General features: G+C 45.9%; 1 protein-coding gene across 1 annotated transcript in view; it reads right to left on the reverse strand.

The window, feature by feature from the left end:
• The window catches only part of LOC135564480 (ras-related protein Rab-6B), a 246,876-nt gene that overhangs the window by 129,761 nt on the left and 101,803 nt on the right, over nt 1-15,312 (reverse strand). The window contains exon 2 of the mRNA XM_065009490.1: nt 6,061-6,119. Coding sequence (XP_064865562.1) covers nt 6,061-6,119 — 59 coding nt within the window. The remainder of the gene's footprint in view (nt 1-6,060; nt 6,120-15,312) is intronic.

The raw sequence follows: 15,312 nt of genomic DNA on the forward strand, positions 1-15,312 counted from the left end.
AGTGAGGAGCTGGGAACAGGGATTTAACCACTATATATTAGTGAGGAGCTGGGTACAGGGATTTTAACACTATATATTAGTGAGGAGCTGGGTACAGGGATTTAAACACTATATATTAGTGAGGAGCTGGGTACAGGGATTTAACCACTATATATTAGTGAGGAGCTGGGTACAGGGATTTTAACACCACTATATTCAGTTTTCAGTTCTTCGCTCACCGTTCTTCGCTCACAGTTTTCAGTTCTTCGCTCACGATTCGTTCCTTTGACTGAACCGGTCGATAAGATCCGAGTCAGTAAAAAGAGCCGAACTTACGATCGCTACAGTAGTCAAACACAATGGTGTTAGTTTTTGTTTGATTTTTTCGCAGACATCAAAAGTGGTCTGCTGATGTGGTTTAAGCATTGTTGTAGATTTAAAACATTCAATTGTGTTATTTTTCTACAAAGCTACATCACCCAGAATAACCCTGTCTACAAAGCTACATCACCAATAATAACCCTGTCTGCAAAGCTACATCACCCAATATAACCCTGTCTGCAAAGCTACATCACCCATAATAACCCTGTCTGCAAAGCTACATCACCCATAATAACCCTGTCTACAAAGCTACATCACCCATAATAACCCTGTCTACAAAGCTACATCACCCATAATAACCCTGTCTACAAAGCTACATCACCCATAATAACCCTGTCTACAAAGCTACATCACCCATAATAACCCTGTCTACAAAGCTACATCACCCATAATAACCCTGTCTACAAAGCTACATCACCCATAATAACCCCGTCTACAAAGCTACATCACCCGTAATTACCCTGTCTACAAAGCTACATCACCCATAATAACCCTGTCTACAAAGCTACATCACCCATAATTACCCAGCCAGTAATCCACAATCTGAATTGGAACAAAGGGCTGGCTCTGGTTGTGAGGCTTTGACTAGAGAAGATATACAAAGGCTGGGTGGACACACACAAACACACACACACTCTCTCTCTCTCTGTCTTTGACTGATGTGATGCTGTGGCGAGGGAGGGAGGGCATGACGAAGCCGGCTGATTCCTGGACCCCAGGGTTAAGTGGGGAGAAACGAACGGCTTTTGTATCAAACAGAAATTACCATCTCATTTTCATTTTCCTCACAGACAGGCTGTTTTTAAAGTGCAGCAGGCAGTGGACAGATATTAGATGTCATAAAGCATGTGGAGACATTTGCAAATACACAGATGCCTGTCTGAATCTGCCTGAGTCTGTCTGGGACGCACATCCAGCGCGATGATGAAGAGGGGACTGATGAGAGAAGAAGATGGTGGAGGAAACTCTCTCTCTCTCTATCTCTCTTTCTTTTATTCTCATTATTTTTGTGAGAATTCAGAGTTCAGTTGACTTGTTAGAGTTCAGTGTAAAAAGTCTTGGTGGCCATTTGATTAATTGTTCAGCAGTCTTATGGCTTGGGGGAAGAAGCTGTTGAAGAGCCTTTTCGACCTGGACTTGGAACTCTCGTTCCGTTTGCCGTGCAGAAGCAGAGAGAACAGTCTATGACTTGGGTGACTGTAGTCATTGACAATTTATTGGTCCTTCCTCTGACACCGCCTGGTATAGAGGTCCTGGATGGCAGGAAGCTTGGCCCCAGTGATGTACTGGGCTGTATGCATTACCCTCTGTAGTGCCTTGTGGTCAGATGCAGAGCAGTTCCCATACCAGGCAGTGATGCAACCGGTCAGGATGCTCTCGATGGTGCAGCTGTAGAGCTTTTTGAGGATCTGGGGACCCATGACAAATCTTTACAGTCTCCTGAGGGGGGAAATGTGTTGTTGCGCCCTCTTAACGAATATCTTGGTGTGTTTGGACCATAATAGTTTGTTGGTGATGTGGACACCAAGGAACTTGAAACTCTCGACCGCCTCACTACAGCCCCGTCGATGTTAACGGGGTCCTGTTCGGCCCGCCATTTCCTGTAGTCCACGATCAGCTCCTTTGTCTTGCTCACATTGAGGGAGAGGTTGTTGTCCTGGAAACCACCCACTCTCAGCGGTGTCAGTGACCATTGTTGTGTCGTCAGCAAACTTAATGATGGTGTTGAAGTCGTGCTTGGCCACACAGTCGTGGGTGAACAGGGAGTACAGGAGGGGACTAATCACGCACCCCCGAGGGGCCCCCCGTGTTGAGGATCAGCGTGGCAGAAGTTGCCTACCCTTACCACCTGGGGGCAGCCCGTCAGGAGGACCAGGATCCAGTTTCAGAGGGAGGTGTTTAGTCCCAGGTTTCTTAGCTTAGTGATGAGCTTTGTGGGAACTATGGTGTTGAACGCTGAGCTATAGTCAATAAACAGAATTCTCACGTAGGTGTTCCCTTTGTCCAGCTTGAAAAGGGCAGTGTGGAGTGTGTGAGTGAGATTGCATCATCTGTGGATCTGTTGGGGCAGTATGCAAATTGGAGCGGATCTAGGGTTTCCAGGATGATGGTGTTGATGTCAGCCATGACCAGCCGTTCAAAGCAATTCATGGCTACGGACGTGAATGCTACGGGTCGGTAGTCATTTAGGCAGCTGACCTTCGCTTCCTTGGGCACAGAGACTATGGTGGTCTGCTTGAAAACATGTAGGCATTACAGACTCGGTTGAAAATGTCAATGAAGACACTTGACAGTTGGTCCGAACATGCTCTGAGTACACGTCCTGGTAATCCGTCTGGCCCCGCGGCCTTGTGAATGTTGACCTGTTTAAAGGTCTTGCTCACATCAGCTATGGAGAGCGTGATCACACAGTCGTACGGCACAGCTGGTGCTCTCATGCATGCTTCAGTGTTGCTTGCCTCGAAGTGAGCATAAAAGGCATTTACCTCGTCTGGTAGGCTCGCGTCACTGGGCAGCTCACGGCTGGGTTTCCCTTTGTAGTCCATAATAGTTTTCAAGCCCTGACACATCCAACGAGCATCAGAGCCGGTGTAGTAGGATTCAATATTAGTCATGCATTGACGCTTTGCCTGTTTGATGGTTCCTCTGAGGGCTTAGCGGGATTTGTTATATGCGTCTGGATTAGTGTCCCGCTCCTTGAAAGCGCCAGCTGTAGCCTTTAGCTCGGTGCGGATGTTGCCTGTAATCCATGGATTCTGGTTGGAATATGTATAGTGACCGTAATTCGATGCAAAACAGTCCTGTAATTTAGCATCCGCGTCATCTGACCACTACCGTATTGAGCGAGTCACTGGTACTTCCTGCTTTTGTTTTTGCTTGTAAGCAGGAATCAGGAGGATAAAAGTATTGTCAGATTTGCCAAATGGAGGGCGAGGGAGAGCTTTTAATGCATCTCTGTGTGGAGTAAAGGTGGTCTAGACTTGTTTTCCCTCCGGTTGCACATGTGACATGCTGGTAGAGATGAGGTAAAAACAGATTTAAGTTTCCCTGCATTAAAGTCCCCGGCCACTAGGAGCACCGCCTCTGGGTGAGTATTTTCTTGTTTGCTTATGGCCTTATAGAGGTGGTTGAGTGCGGTCTTAGCAACAGCATCGGTTTGTGGTGGTAAATAGACAGCTACGAAAAATATAGATGGAAACTCTCTTGGTAGACAGAGCTTGATGTTCTCTACCTCAGGCGAGCAATACCTTGAGACTGTTTTGCGTACTAGCGCACCAGTTTTTATTGACAAAAAAGACACACACCCTGTCCCTCTTCTTACCAGACGTAGCTGTTCTGTCGTGCCAATGCATGGAAAATCTTTAAATTATACGTGTCGTCATTCAGCCACGACTCGGTGAAACATAAGATATTACAGTTTTTAATGTCCCGTTGGTAGGATAGTCTCGAGCGGAGATCATCCAGTTTATTTTCCAGTGGTCGCACGTTGGCCAATAGAACGGATGGTAGAGGCAGGTTACCCACTGTCCGACAGATTCTCATCCAGTTTATTCTCCAGTAGTCGCACGTTGGCCAATAGAACGGATGGTAGAGGCAGGTTACCCACTGTCCGACAGATTCTCATCCAGTTTATTCTCCAGTAGTCGCACGTTGGCCAATAGAACGGATGGTAGAGGCAGGTTACCCACTGTCCGACAGATTCTCATCCAGTTTATTCTCCAGTGGTCGCACGTTGGCCAATAGAACGGATGGTAGAGGCAGGTTACCCACTGTCCGACAGATTCTCATCCAGTTTATTCTCCAGTGGTCGCACGTTGGCCAATAGAACGGATGGTAGAGGCAGGTTACCCACTGTCCGACAGATTCTCATCCAGTTTATTCTCCAGTGGTCGCACGTTGGCCAATAGAACGGATGGTAGAGGCAGGTTACCCACTGTCCGACAGATTCTCACAAGGCAGTCCGATCTCTGCCCCCTGTATTTCTGTCTTTTCTTTTCTTCATGTGAATGACGGGGATTTGGGCCTGGTCTCAGAGAAGATTTTGGGCCTGGTCTCCTTCACGTCAGACTCATTAAAGAAAGATGATTTGTCCAGTTCGAGGTGAGTAATCGCTGTTCTGATATCCAGAAGCTCTTTTCGGTCATAAGAGACGGTAGCAGCAACATTATGTACACAATAAGTTATAAACAATGTGGAAAAATAAACAAAATAGCACGGTTTGTTATGAGCCAGTAAAATGGCAGCCATCCCCTCCGGCGCCATTGAATCCCGGGATAGAAGGGGATACAGTGTCCATTGTGAGAGCTACCACAAAGCATATACTCATAATACACCATCCAAATCTCATTACAGCGTTAGCACTGTAGTAATACTGAACATCTAGGAATGGAGACGGGCTGGTTGACTTTAAGATCTCTTTAAATTTGACAATTTAAAAAAATATGTTTTTTTTTACTCTCATCCAGAGTAACTTACAGGAGCAATTCGAGTTAAGTGCCTTTACTCAAGGGAACATTGACAGATGTTTCACCCTATTCGACTCGGGGATTTGAACCAGCGAACTTTCAGTTACCTTTCAGCCCAAAGCTGTTAACCTCTGAGGCTCCCTGCCGCCCTCCTTCAGGAGGTAATGAAGGGAAAGAGTGTGAATCTTCTGAGGTCTGTCACTGTTGATGTTTTCAGAGGTCTCTCTTTGAACACCATGTCACTAAAGCCCTCAGTGGCTGAGCCAGTCCACACAGAGGCTTTCATACTGCTCTCACACACACACTCAATTCATATCAGTCATATCGTTGCAGTTTAGATGCAGTAGCATTAACATACCCCCATGATCAAATTAAAATGCTAAGTGGGTAATGTACACAGTAGGGACAAAGACTCACATCCACCTCACGATATATTACCTCACGATATACAACCTCACAATATACTACCTCACGATATACTACCTCACGATATACTACCTCACGATATACTACCTCACGATATACTACCTCACAGTATACTACCTCACAGTATACTACCTCACAATATACTACCTCACGATATACTACCTCACGATATATTACCTCACGATATACAACCTCACAATATACTACCTCACAATATACAACCTCACAATATACTACCTCACAGTATATTACCTCACGATATACAACCTCACAATATACAACCTCACAATATACTACCTCACAGTATATTACCTCACGATATACTACCTCACAGTATATTACCTCACGATATACAACCTCACAATATACTACCTCACAATATACTACCTCACAATATACTACCTCACAGTATATTACCTCACGATATACAACCTCACAGTATACTACCTCACAGTATACTACCTCACAATATACTACCTCACAGTATACTACCTCACAGTATACTACCTCACAATATATTACCTCACAGTATATTACCTCACAACCTCACAATATACTACCTCATGTTGTTTACCTCTGATAACCTAGAAGCTGCTCCCTTGACACCAAACTGAGAAAACAATCAGCTCATTCTTACAGCGCCACCATAAAATCAGCTGCTTAGTGGATCAATGTACTGCACAGCTGTGTTTGAATCTGGGGATGGGTCAGTTCTGTCTATTCACTGCTGTGATTGGTGGAGTGAGTGACCGATACAAAAATGTAGCGTGTCAGTGACTGCCTGATGACAGTGTGGTCCGATACCTACCTGATATGTGTTGTCAAAGCTGTCATACATGAACCTCGTGATCAGAGATGTCTTCCCAACTACAAGAAAAAACAAAAGATAGAGAGAGGAAGAGAGAGAGAGAGAGGAAGAGGGATAGAGGAAGAGGGATAGAGAGAGAGAGAGAGAGAGAGAGAGAGAGAGAGAGGGAGAGAGAGAGATGTGGGGTTAGATGGGTTTTGGAACAGAGAGAGTGACATTCCAGCTGTTTGTGCTGAAACAGTGATAATGACTACACTTTAGGTGAGGTGTCTGTCTAACATAAGACACTATACGAATAACAAACACCCTGATGAAGAGAGATCTTTAGCCTGAGGACTTATTAATTTCATACAACAACAAAAAATTATTAGCATTTTCCACAATAAAGCTTTTTCATATGTTGGCAATATAGGATGATATCTGTAATATTTCCTTTAGATGTTCTTTTCACAGGCCAGATAGGAAATGAGAAAGGTTATCAGACCCGGTGCAGGGCTAGAATGTGCCTCAATATAACCCTCTGAAATGGTGCAATTTGCAACCAAAGTCTAACTCGTTCTCTTCTCAGGCTTTTCACGTTACATTTGAGTCATTTAGCAGACACTCTTATCCAGAGCAACGTACAGGTGCAATTAGGTCAGGGGCACATCGACAGATTTGAAAGGATTCAAACACTCTTAACCGCTAGGTTACTCGCTAGGCCATCCGCTAGGTTACTCGCTAGGTTACTCGCTAGGCCACTCGCTAGGCTACCCGCTAGGCTTCCCGCCATCCGCTAGGCCATCCACTAGGTTACCCGCTAGGCCACCCGTTAGGCCATGCGCTAGGTTACTCGCTAGGCCACTCGCTAGGCTACCCGCTAGGCTTCCCGCCATCCGCTAGGTTACTCGCTAGGTTACTCGCTAGGCCACTCGCTAGGCTACCCGCTAAGCTTCCCGCTACCCGCTAGGCCATCCGCTAGGTTACCTGCTAGGCCACCCGTTAGGCTACCCGCTAGGCCACTCGCTAGGCTACCCGCTAGGCCACCCGTTAGGCTACCCGCTAGGCCATCCGCTAGGTTACCCGCTAGGCCACCCGTTAGGCTACCCGCTAGGCCATCTGCTAGGTTACCCGCTAGGCCACCCATTAGGCTACCAGCTAGGCCATCCGCTAGGTTACCCGCTAGGCCACCCGTTAGGCTACCCGCTAGGCCGTCCGCTAGGTTACCCGCTAGGCCATCCGCTAGGTTACTCGCTAGGCCACTCGCTAGGCTACCCGCTAGGCTTCCTCCCACTGAGCACAGATGTCAATAGTTTCGTTGATTCAACCAACGTGTTCCCAGTAGGCTGCCTCGCTATCCAAATTCCCTATTCAGTACTCCAGTACCCACTCAACACGCTACCCGAAGGTCAGCTATGGTCCAGGGTCGTTGAAAGTACTTGAGGAAATGACACATCCTCAAGAGTGCGCTGCCGGTGCAAACACACACAGACACACACACACACACACAGACAGACACAGACACAGACAGACACACACACACACACACACACACAGACAGACACAGACACAGACACAGACACAGACACATGCACAGACAGACACAGACACACACAGACACAGACCACCTGCTGGTTTAACACACACACATACAGTCGGGGGGGCTTTGGAGGTGGCTCATATGTAATCAGAGAGGGAAAAGCCTGGTTCTGCTCTAGTTGACGAGGCGGGCAGGACAAGGAAAGCTCTCGTCCACAAGTCATTTAAATGCTAATTTCCCCAAAGACACAAGACTGTCTGATTTTACAGTGAAATGGATTTGAATGAAAAGGGCTCATAGGGCCTGGTAGAAACCTAGCTAGCACATTTGGTTCCTTGGAAGTTGTGGGAATGTACATTCTTTATTTCGCATTGATTGTGGGAACGAAGCTATACATTTCCTGATCGGTAAACTGAAGAAAAAAATGTAAACGTTCTGAGAACAGAAGATAAAGTTTTGCCTGATCTGGGAAGCTTTTATTTTTTCGGTTGCAGGGAGGTTCTGAGAACGTTTTACTCTGGTACCAGGGAGGTTCTGAGAACGTTTTACTCTGGTACCAGGGAGGTTCTGAGAACGTTTTACTCTGGTACCAGGGAGGTTCTGAGAACGTTTTACTCTGGTTCCAGGGAGGTTCTGAGAACGGTTTACTCTGGTTCCTTGAAAGTTTTAATAATCCTTTTAATAACACTGCTAGCTAATTTTGGGTAAACTTTTTTTTTTTACTCCAAGCACAGATAGGACACATGGAAATTCATTTCCTTAGATATTAAATTAGTGGGCACAGCCAACACTTGAATACACTTAACAAGATAGAGGATAGAGAGAGTTTTGTTGATACTGAGAACAGAATCTATTTAGAAATAACATTCTTAGAATGTTTTCTTAACGTTTATATATCTTTTCTTGTGGTTTTTATGGATATTTTTCTTTATGTTCTTGGAACAATTTGAGAAAATGCCTTTAACTATCCTGCATCATTCCCAGAAAGTTGTGGACAGGTTCTATGCAAAGTAACTATAGGACAACAACACTCTCACCAAGCTCTAGGAAACATATGGTTCTCAGAACGTTACGTGCTAGCTGGGAAGTGTGTGTGTGTGTGTGTGTGCGTGTGTCGGATATTGATCTGTGATCTAAAGAGGGGTGTTTTAGCGTTGCTTGTCTATAAATGTCTGTTAGAGACAGTCAATGAGGAGGGTTATTAGAATATATAGAGGTTTTCTCTGCCAGCCAGGTGTGTTGAAGTGGTCTAAGGCACTGCATATCACTACAGTCCCTGGTTCGAATCCAAGCTGTATCACATCCGGCCGTGATTGGGACTCCCATTGGCGGCGCACAATTGGCCAAGAGTCGTCTGGGTTTGGCCGGGGTAGGCCGTCATTGTAAATAAGAATTTGTTCTTAACTTAAAAAATAAATAATAATTCACCTTTATTTAACCAGGTAGGCCAGTTGAGAACAAGTTCTCATTTACAATTGCGACCTGGCCAAGATAAAGCAAAGCAGTGCGACACAAACAACAACACAGAGTTACACATGGAGTAAACAAGCATACAGTCAATAACACAGTAGAATAATCTATATACAGTGTGTGCAAATGAGGTAAGATAAGGGAGGCAGAAGGTGAATGTGCAAGTAGAGACACTGGGGGTGCAAAGGCGCAAAAAATTATAGTATGGGGATGAGGTAGTTGGATGGACTATTTACAAGATGGGCTATGTACAGGTGCCGTGATCGGTGAGCTGCTCTGACAGCTGGTGCTTGAAGTTAGTGAGGGAGATATGAGTCTCCAGCTTCAGTGGTTTTGCAATTCGTTCCAGTCATTGGCAGCAGAGAACTGGAAGGAAAGACGACCAAAGGAGGAATTGGTTTTGGGGGTGACCAGTGAGATATACCTGCTGGAGCGCGTGCTACGGGTGGGTGCTGCTATGGTGACCAGTGAGCTGAGATAAGGCAGGGCTTTACCTAGCAAAGACTTATAGATGACCTGGAGCCAGTGGGTTTGGCGACGAGTATGAAGCAAGGGCCAGCCAACAAGAGCATACAGGTCGCAGTGGTGGGTAGTATATGGGGCTTTGATGACAAAACGGATGGCACTGTGATAGACTGCATCCAATTTGCTGAGTAGAGAGTTGGAGGCTATTTTGTAAATGACATCGCCGAAGTCAAGGATCGGTAGGATAATCAGTTTTACGAGGTTATGTTTGGCTGCATGAGTGAAGGATGGGTTGTTGCGAAATAGGAAGCCGATTCTAGATTTCATTTTGGATTGGAGATGCTTAATGTGAGTCTGGAAGGACAGTTTACAGTCTAACCAGACACCTAGGTATTTGTAGATGTCCACATATTCTAAGTCAGAACCGTCCAGAGTAGTGATGCTAATCGAACGAGCGGGCAGGTGCTGGTAGTGATCGGTTGAAGAGCATGCATTTAGTTTTACTTGCATTTAAGAGCAGTTGGAGGCCACGGAATGAGAGTTGTATGGCATTGAAGCTCGTCTGGAGTGTAGTTATCTAACACATTGCCCAAAGAAGGGCCAGAAGTATACAGAATGCTATTGTCTGCGTAGAGGTGGATCAGAGAATCACCAGCAGCAAGAGCTAAATCATTGATGTATACAGAGAAAAGAGTCGGCCTGAGAATTGAACCCTGTGGCACCCCCATAGAGACTGCCAGAGGTCCGGACAACAGGCCCTCCGATTTGACACACTGAGCTCTGGCTAAGAAGTAGTTGGTGGACCAGGCGAGAAAGTTTGAGAAACCAAGGCTGTTGAGTCTGCCGATAAGAATGTGGTGATTGAGAGAGTCGAAAGCCTTGGCCAGGTCTATGAATACGGCTGCACAGCATTGTCTCTTATTGATGGAGGTTATGATATCGTTTAGGACCAGCCATGACCGGCTCGGAAACCAGATTGCATAGCGGAGAAGGTATGGTGGGATTCAAAATGGTCGGTGATCTGTTTGTTAACGTGGCTTTCGAAGGCCTTAGAAAGGCAGGGTAGGATAGTTTGGGTCTAGATTGTCACCCTCTTTGAAGAGGGGGATGACCGCGACAGCTTTCCAATCTTTGGGGATCTCAGACGATACGAAAGATAGGTTGAACAGGCTAGTAATAGGGGTTGCAACAATTTCAGCTGATCATTTTAGGAAGAGAGGGTCCAGATTGTCTAGCCCTGCTGATTTGTTGGGGTCCAGATTTTGCAGCTCTTCAAAACATCAGCTATCAGCTATCTGAAGGAGAAGCAGGGGGGGGGGGGGGGAAGTTGACCAGAGTAGGAAAGCATGGCCAACCATAGAAAAATGCTTATTTAAATTCTTAATTATCGTGGATTTATCAGTGGTGACAGTGCTTCCTAGCCTCAGTGCAGTGGGCAGCTGGGAGGAGGTGCTCTTATTCTCCATGGACTTTACAGTGTCCCAGAAGGAGGTACTCCTATTCTCCATGGACATTACAGTGTCCCAGAACTTTATGGAGTTTATGCTGCAGGATGCAAATTTCTGTTTGAAAAAGCTAGCCTTTGCTTTCCTAACTGCCTGTGTATATTGGTTCCTAACTTCCCTGAAAAGTTGCATGTCGCGATCCTATGTAGTACTCCACAGGATGTTTTTGTGCTGGTTAAGGGCAGTCAGGTCTGGAGTGAACCACGAGCTATATCTGTTCCTGGTTCTACATTTTTTTAATGGGGCTTATTTAAGATGGTGAGGAAAGCACTTTTAAATAACCAGGCATCATCTACTGACAGAATGAGGTCAATATTCTTCCAGGATACCCGGCCAGGTCGATTTAAAAGGCCTGCTCGCGGAAGTGTTTCAGGGAGCGTTTGACAGTGATGAGGGGTGGTCGTTTCACCGCAGACCCATTATGGACGCAAGCAATGAGGCAGTGATCACTGAGATCCCGGTTGAAGACAGCAGAGGTGTATTTGGAGGGCAGGTTGGTTACGATGATATCTTTGAGGGTGCCTGTGTTTACGGATTTGGGGTTGTACCTGATAGGTTCATTGATCATTTGTGTGAGATTGAGGGCATCAAGCTTAGATTGTAGGATGTCCGGGGTGTTGAACATGTCCCAGTTTATGTCACCTAACAGCACGAGCTCTGAAGATAGATGGGGGGCAGTCAATTCACATATGGTGTCCAGAACACTGCTGGGGACAGAAGGTGGTCTATAGCAAGAGGCAACGGTGAGAGACTTGTTTCTGGAAAGGTGGATTTTAAAAAGTAGAAGCTCAAATTGTTTGGGCACAGACCTGGATAATAAAACAGAACTCTGCAGGCTATCTCTGCAGTAGATTGCAACTCCGCCCCCTTTGGAAGTTCTATCTTGTCGGAAAGTGTTATAGTTAGGGATGGACATTTCAGGATTTTTGGTAGCCCTCCAAACCAGGATTCAGACACGGAACTGACTTGCCTAGTTAAATAAGGTTAAGGTTAAATAAATAAATAAATAAAATATATTATGGAATTTTCAAACAGAAACAGACTTGCTCCCAGGCTAACCTACACTACATACACAAAAGTATGTGGACACCCCTTCAAATTAGTGGATTCTGCTATTTTAGCCACACCCGTTGCTGACAGGTGTATAAAATTGAGCACACAGCCATGTAATCTCCATAGACAAACATTGGCAGTAGAAAAGCCTTACTGAAGAGCTCAGTGACTTTCAACCTGGCACCGTCATTAGGATGCGGCCATTTAAAAAAGTCAGTTCATCAAATTTCTGTCCTGCTAGAGCTTTCCTGGTGCTGTTATAGTGAAGTGGAAACGTCTAGGAGCAACAACGGCTCAGTCGTGAAGTGGTAGGCCACACAAGCACACAGAATGCGACTGCCGAGCACTGAAGCGTGTAGCACATAAAAATCGTATGTTCTCCGCCATTAAACTCTGGAGTGGTGGACACGTGTTCTCTGGAGTGATGAATCACATTTCACCATCTGGCCGTCCGACGGACGAATCTGGGTTTGGCAGATGCCAGGAGAACGCTACCTGCCCCAATGCATAGGGTCAACTGCAAAGTTTGGTGGAGGAGGAATAATGGTTTGGGGCTGTTTTTCATGGTTCAGGCCCCTTAGTTCCAGTGAAGGGAAATCATAACGCCACAGCATACTAGACGATTCTGTGCTTCCAACTTTGTGGCAACAGTTTGGGGGAAGTCCCTTTCCTGTTTCAACATGACAATGCCTCCCCGTGCACAAAGCGAGGTCCATACAGAAATAGTTTGTCGAGATCAGTGTGGAAGAACTTGACTGTCTGGGCACAAAGCCCTGACCTCAACCCCATCGAACACTTTTGGAATGAATTGGAACAACGACTGCGAGCCAGGCTTAATCGCCCGACCTCACTAATGCTCTTATGGCTGAATGGAAGAAAGTCCCCACAGAAATGTTCCAACATCTAGTGGAAAGCCTTCCCAGAAGAGTGGAGGCTGTTATAGCAGCAATGTTCCAACATCTAGTGGAAAGCCTTCCCAGAAGAGTGGAGGCTGTTATAGCAGCAATGTTCCCACATCTAGTGGAAAGCCTTCCCAGAAGAGTGGAGGCTGTTATAGCAGCAGTGTTCCAACATCTAGTGGAAAGCCTTCCCAGAAGAGTGGAGGCTGTTATAGCAGAAATGTTCCAACATCTAGTGGAAAGCCTTCCCAGAAGAGTGGAGGCTGTTATAACAGCAGTGTTCCAACATCTAGTGGAAAGCCTTCCCAGAAGAGTGGATGCTGTTATAGCAGCAATGTTCCCACATCTAGTGGAAAGCCTTCCCAGAAGAGTGGAGGCTGTTATAGCAGCAGTGTTCCAACATCTAGTGGAAAGCCTTCCCAGAAGAGTGGAGGCTGTTATAGCAGAAATGTTCCAACATCTAGTGGAAAGCCTTCCCAGAAGAGTGGAGGCTGTTATAGCAGCAGTGTTCCAACATCTAGTGGAAAGCCTTCCCAGAAGACTGGAGGCTGTTATAGCAGCAATGTTCCAACATCTAGTGGAAAGCCTTCCCTGAAGACTGGAGGCTGTTATAGCAGCAGTGTTCCAACATCTAGTGGAAAGCCTTCCCAGAAGACTGGAGGCTGTTATAGCAGCAGTGTTCAAACATCTAGTGGAAAGCCTTCCCAGAAGACTGGAGGCTGTTATAGCAGAAATGTTCCAACATCTAGTGGAAAGCCTTCCCAGAAGACTGGAGGCCTGTTATAGCAGCAATGTTCCAACATCTAGTGGAAAGCCTTCCCAGAAGACTGGAGGCTGTTATAGCAGCAGTGTTCCAACATCTAGTGGAAAGCCTTCCCAGAAGACTGGAGGCTGTTATAGCAGAAATGTTCCAACATCTAGTGGAAAGCCTTCCCAGGAGAGTGGAGGCTGTTATAGCAGCAGTGTTCCAACATCTAGTGGAAAGCCTTCCCAGAAGAGTGGAGGCTGTTATAGCAGCAATGTTCCAACATCTAGTGGAAAGCCTTCCCAGAAGAGAGGAGGCTGTTATAGCATCAATGTTCCCACATCTAGTGGAAAGCCTTCCCAGAAGAGTGGAGGCTGTTATAGCAGCAAAGGAGGAACCAATTTCATAATAACACCCGTGATTTTGGAATGAGATGTTGGATGAGTAGGTGTCCACATACTGTTGGTCAAGTAGTGTATCAGTCCTGACCCCAAGCCCTATGGGATTTGTGACACCATCATCACTTCCTCTTCATAGAGGATGTAGGCCTAGCCAACCAGGAAGGAGGATATTTTAACTGACTTCCTGATTGATGGCAGAACAACGACTACTGCCCTCATTTTATATCTCTTAAATATTTCATATATTATTTATGGAGCAGGCAGACTGGATGGCTTATGACATTATTCAGTTTATCACCTCTACCAGAGGAGAGTTGTCTGCACATAAATATGGACCTCAGTTCAGTTCAGTAGCAGACTATGGTTGCATCTCAATTGGCACCCTATTCCCTATGCAGTGCACTACTTTTAACCAGAGCCCTATGGGAGTAGGGCACCATTTGAGATGCAGCCTATATTCCAGTGATGGATGGTATTATGTGAGAGTCTATCTGTCTATCTCAGTGCTTTAGTTAATGAGGGGGCACAGGGTTTATACAGGAAGCAGGAGGAGCTAAGAGGAGCCAAAAGGAATCAGTCACCATGGGCTGCGTCCCAAATGCCACCCTTTTTCCGATTAGCTCTGGTCAAAAGTAGGGCACTATATAGGGAATACCCAGCTAGCACATAATGTTCAGAGAACAACCCAGCAAGCACAAAACATTCTGAGAACCACCCAGCAAGCATAAAATGTTCTGAGAACCACCCAGCAAGCACAAAACGCTCTGAGAACCACCCAGCTAGCACAAAATGTTCTGAGAACCACCCAGCAAGCACAACATGTTCTGAGAACCACCCACCAAGCACAAAACGCTCTGAGAACCACCCAGCTAGCACAAAATGTTCTGAGAACCACCCAGCACATAACATTCTGACAACGACCCTGCACATAATGTTCTGGGAACCCTACCCAGCTTGAACATAATGTTCTGAGAACACTACCCAGCTTGAACATAATGGTCTGAGAACACTACCCAGCTTGAACATAATTTTCTGAGAACACTACCCAGCTTGAACATAATTTTCTGGGAACACTACCCAGCTTGAACATCATTTTCTGAGAACACTACCCAGCTTGAACATAATGTTCTGGGAACACTACCCAGCTTGAACATAATGGTCTGAGAACACTACCCAGCTTGAACATAATGTTCTG

This window comes from Oncorhynchus nerka, linkage group LG25, assembly GCF_034236695.1.
Source record: "Oncorhynchus nerka isolate Pitt River linkage group LG25, Oner_Uvic_2.0, whole genome shotgun sequence".
Taxonomy (NCBI): domain Eukaryota; kingdom Metazoa; phylum Chordata; class Actinopteri; order Salmoniformes; family Salmonidae; genus Oncorhynchus; species Oncorhynchus nerka.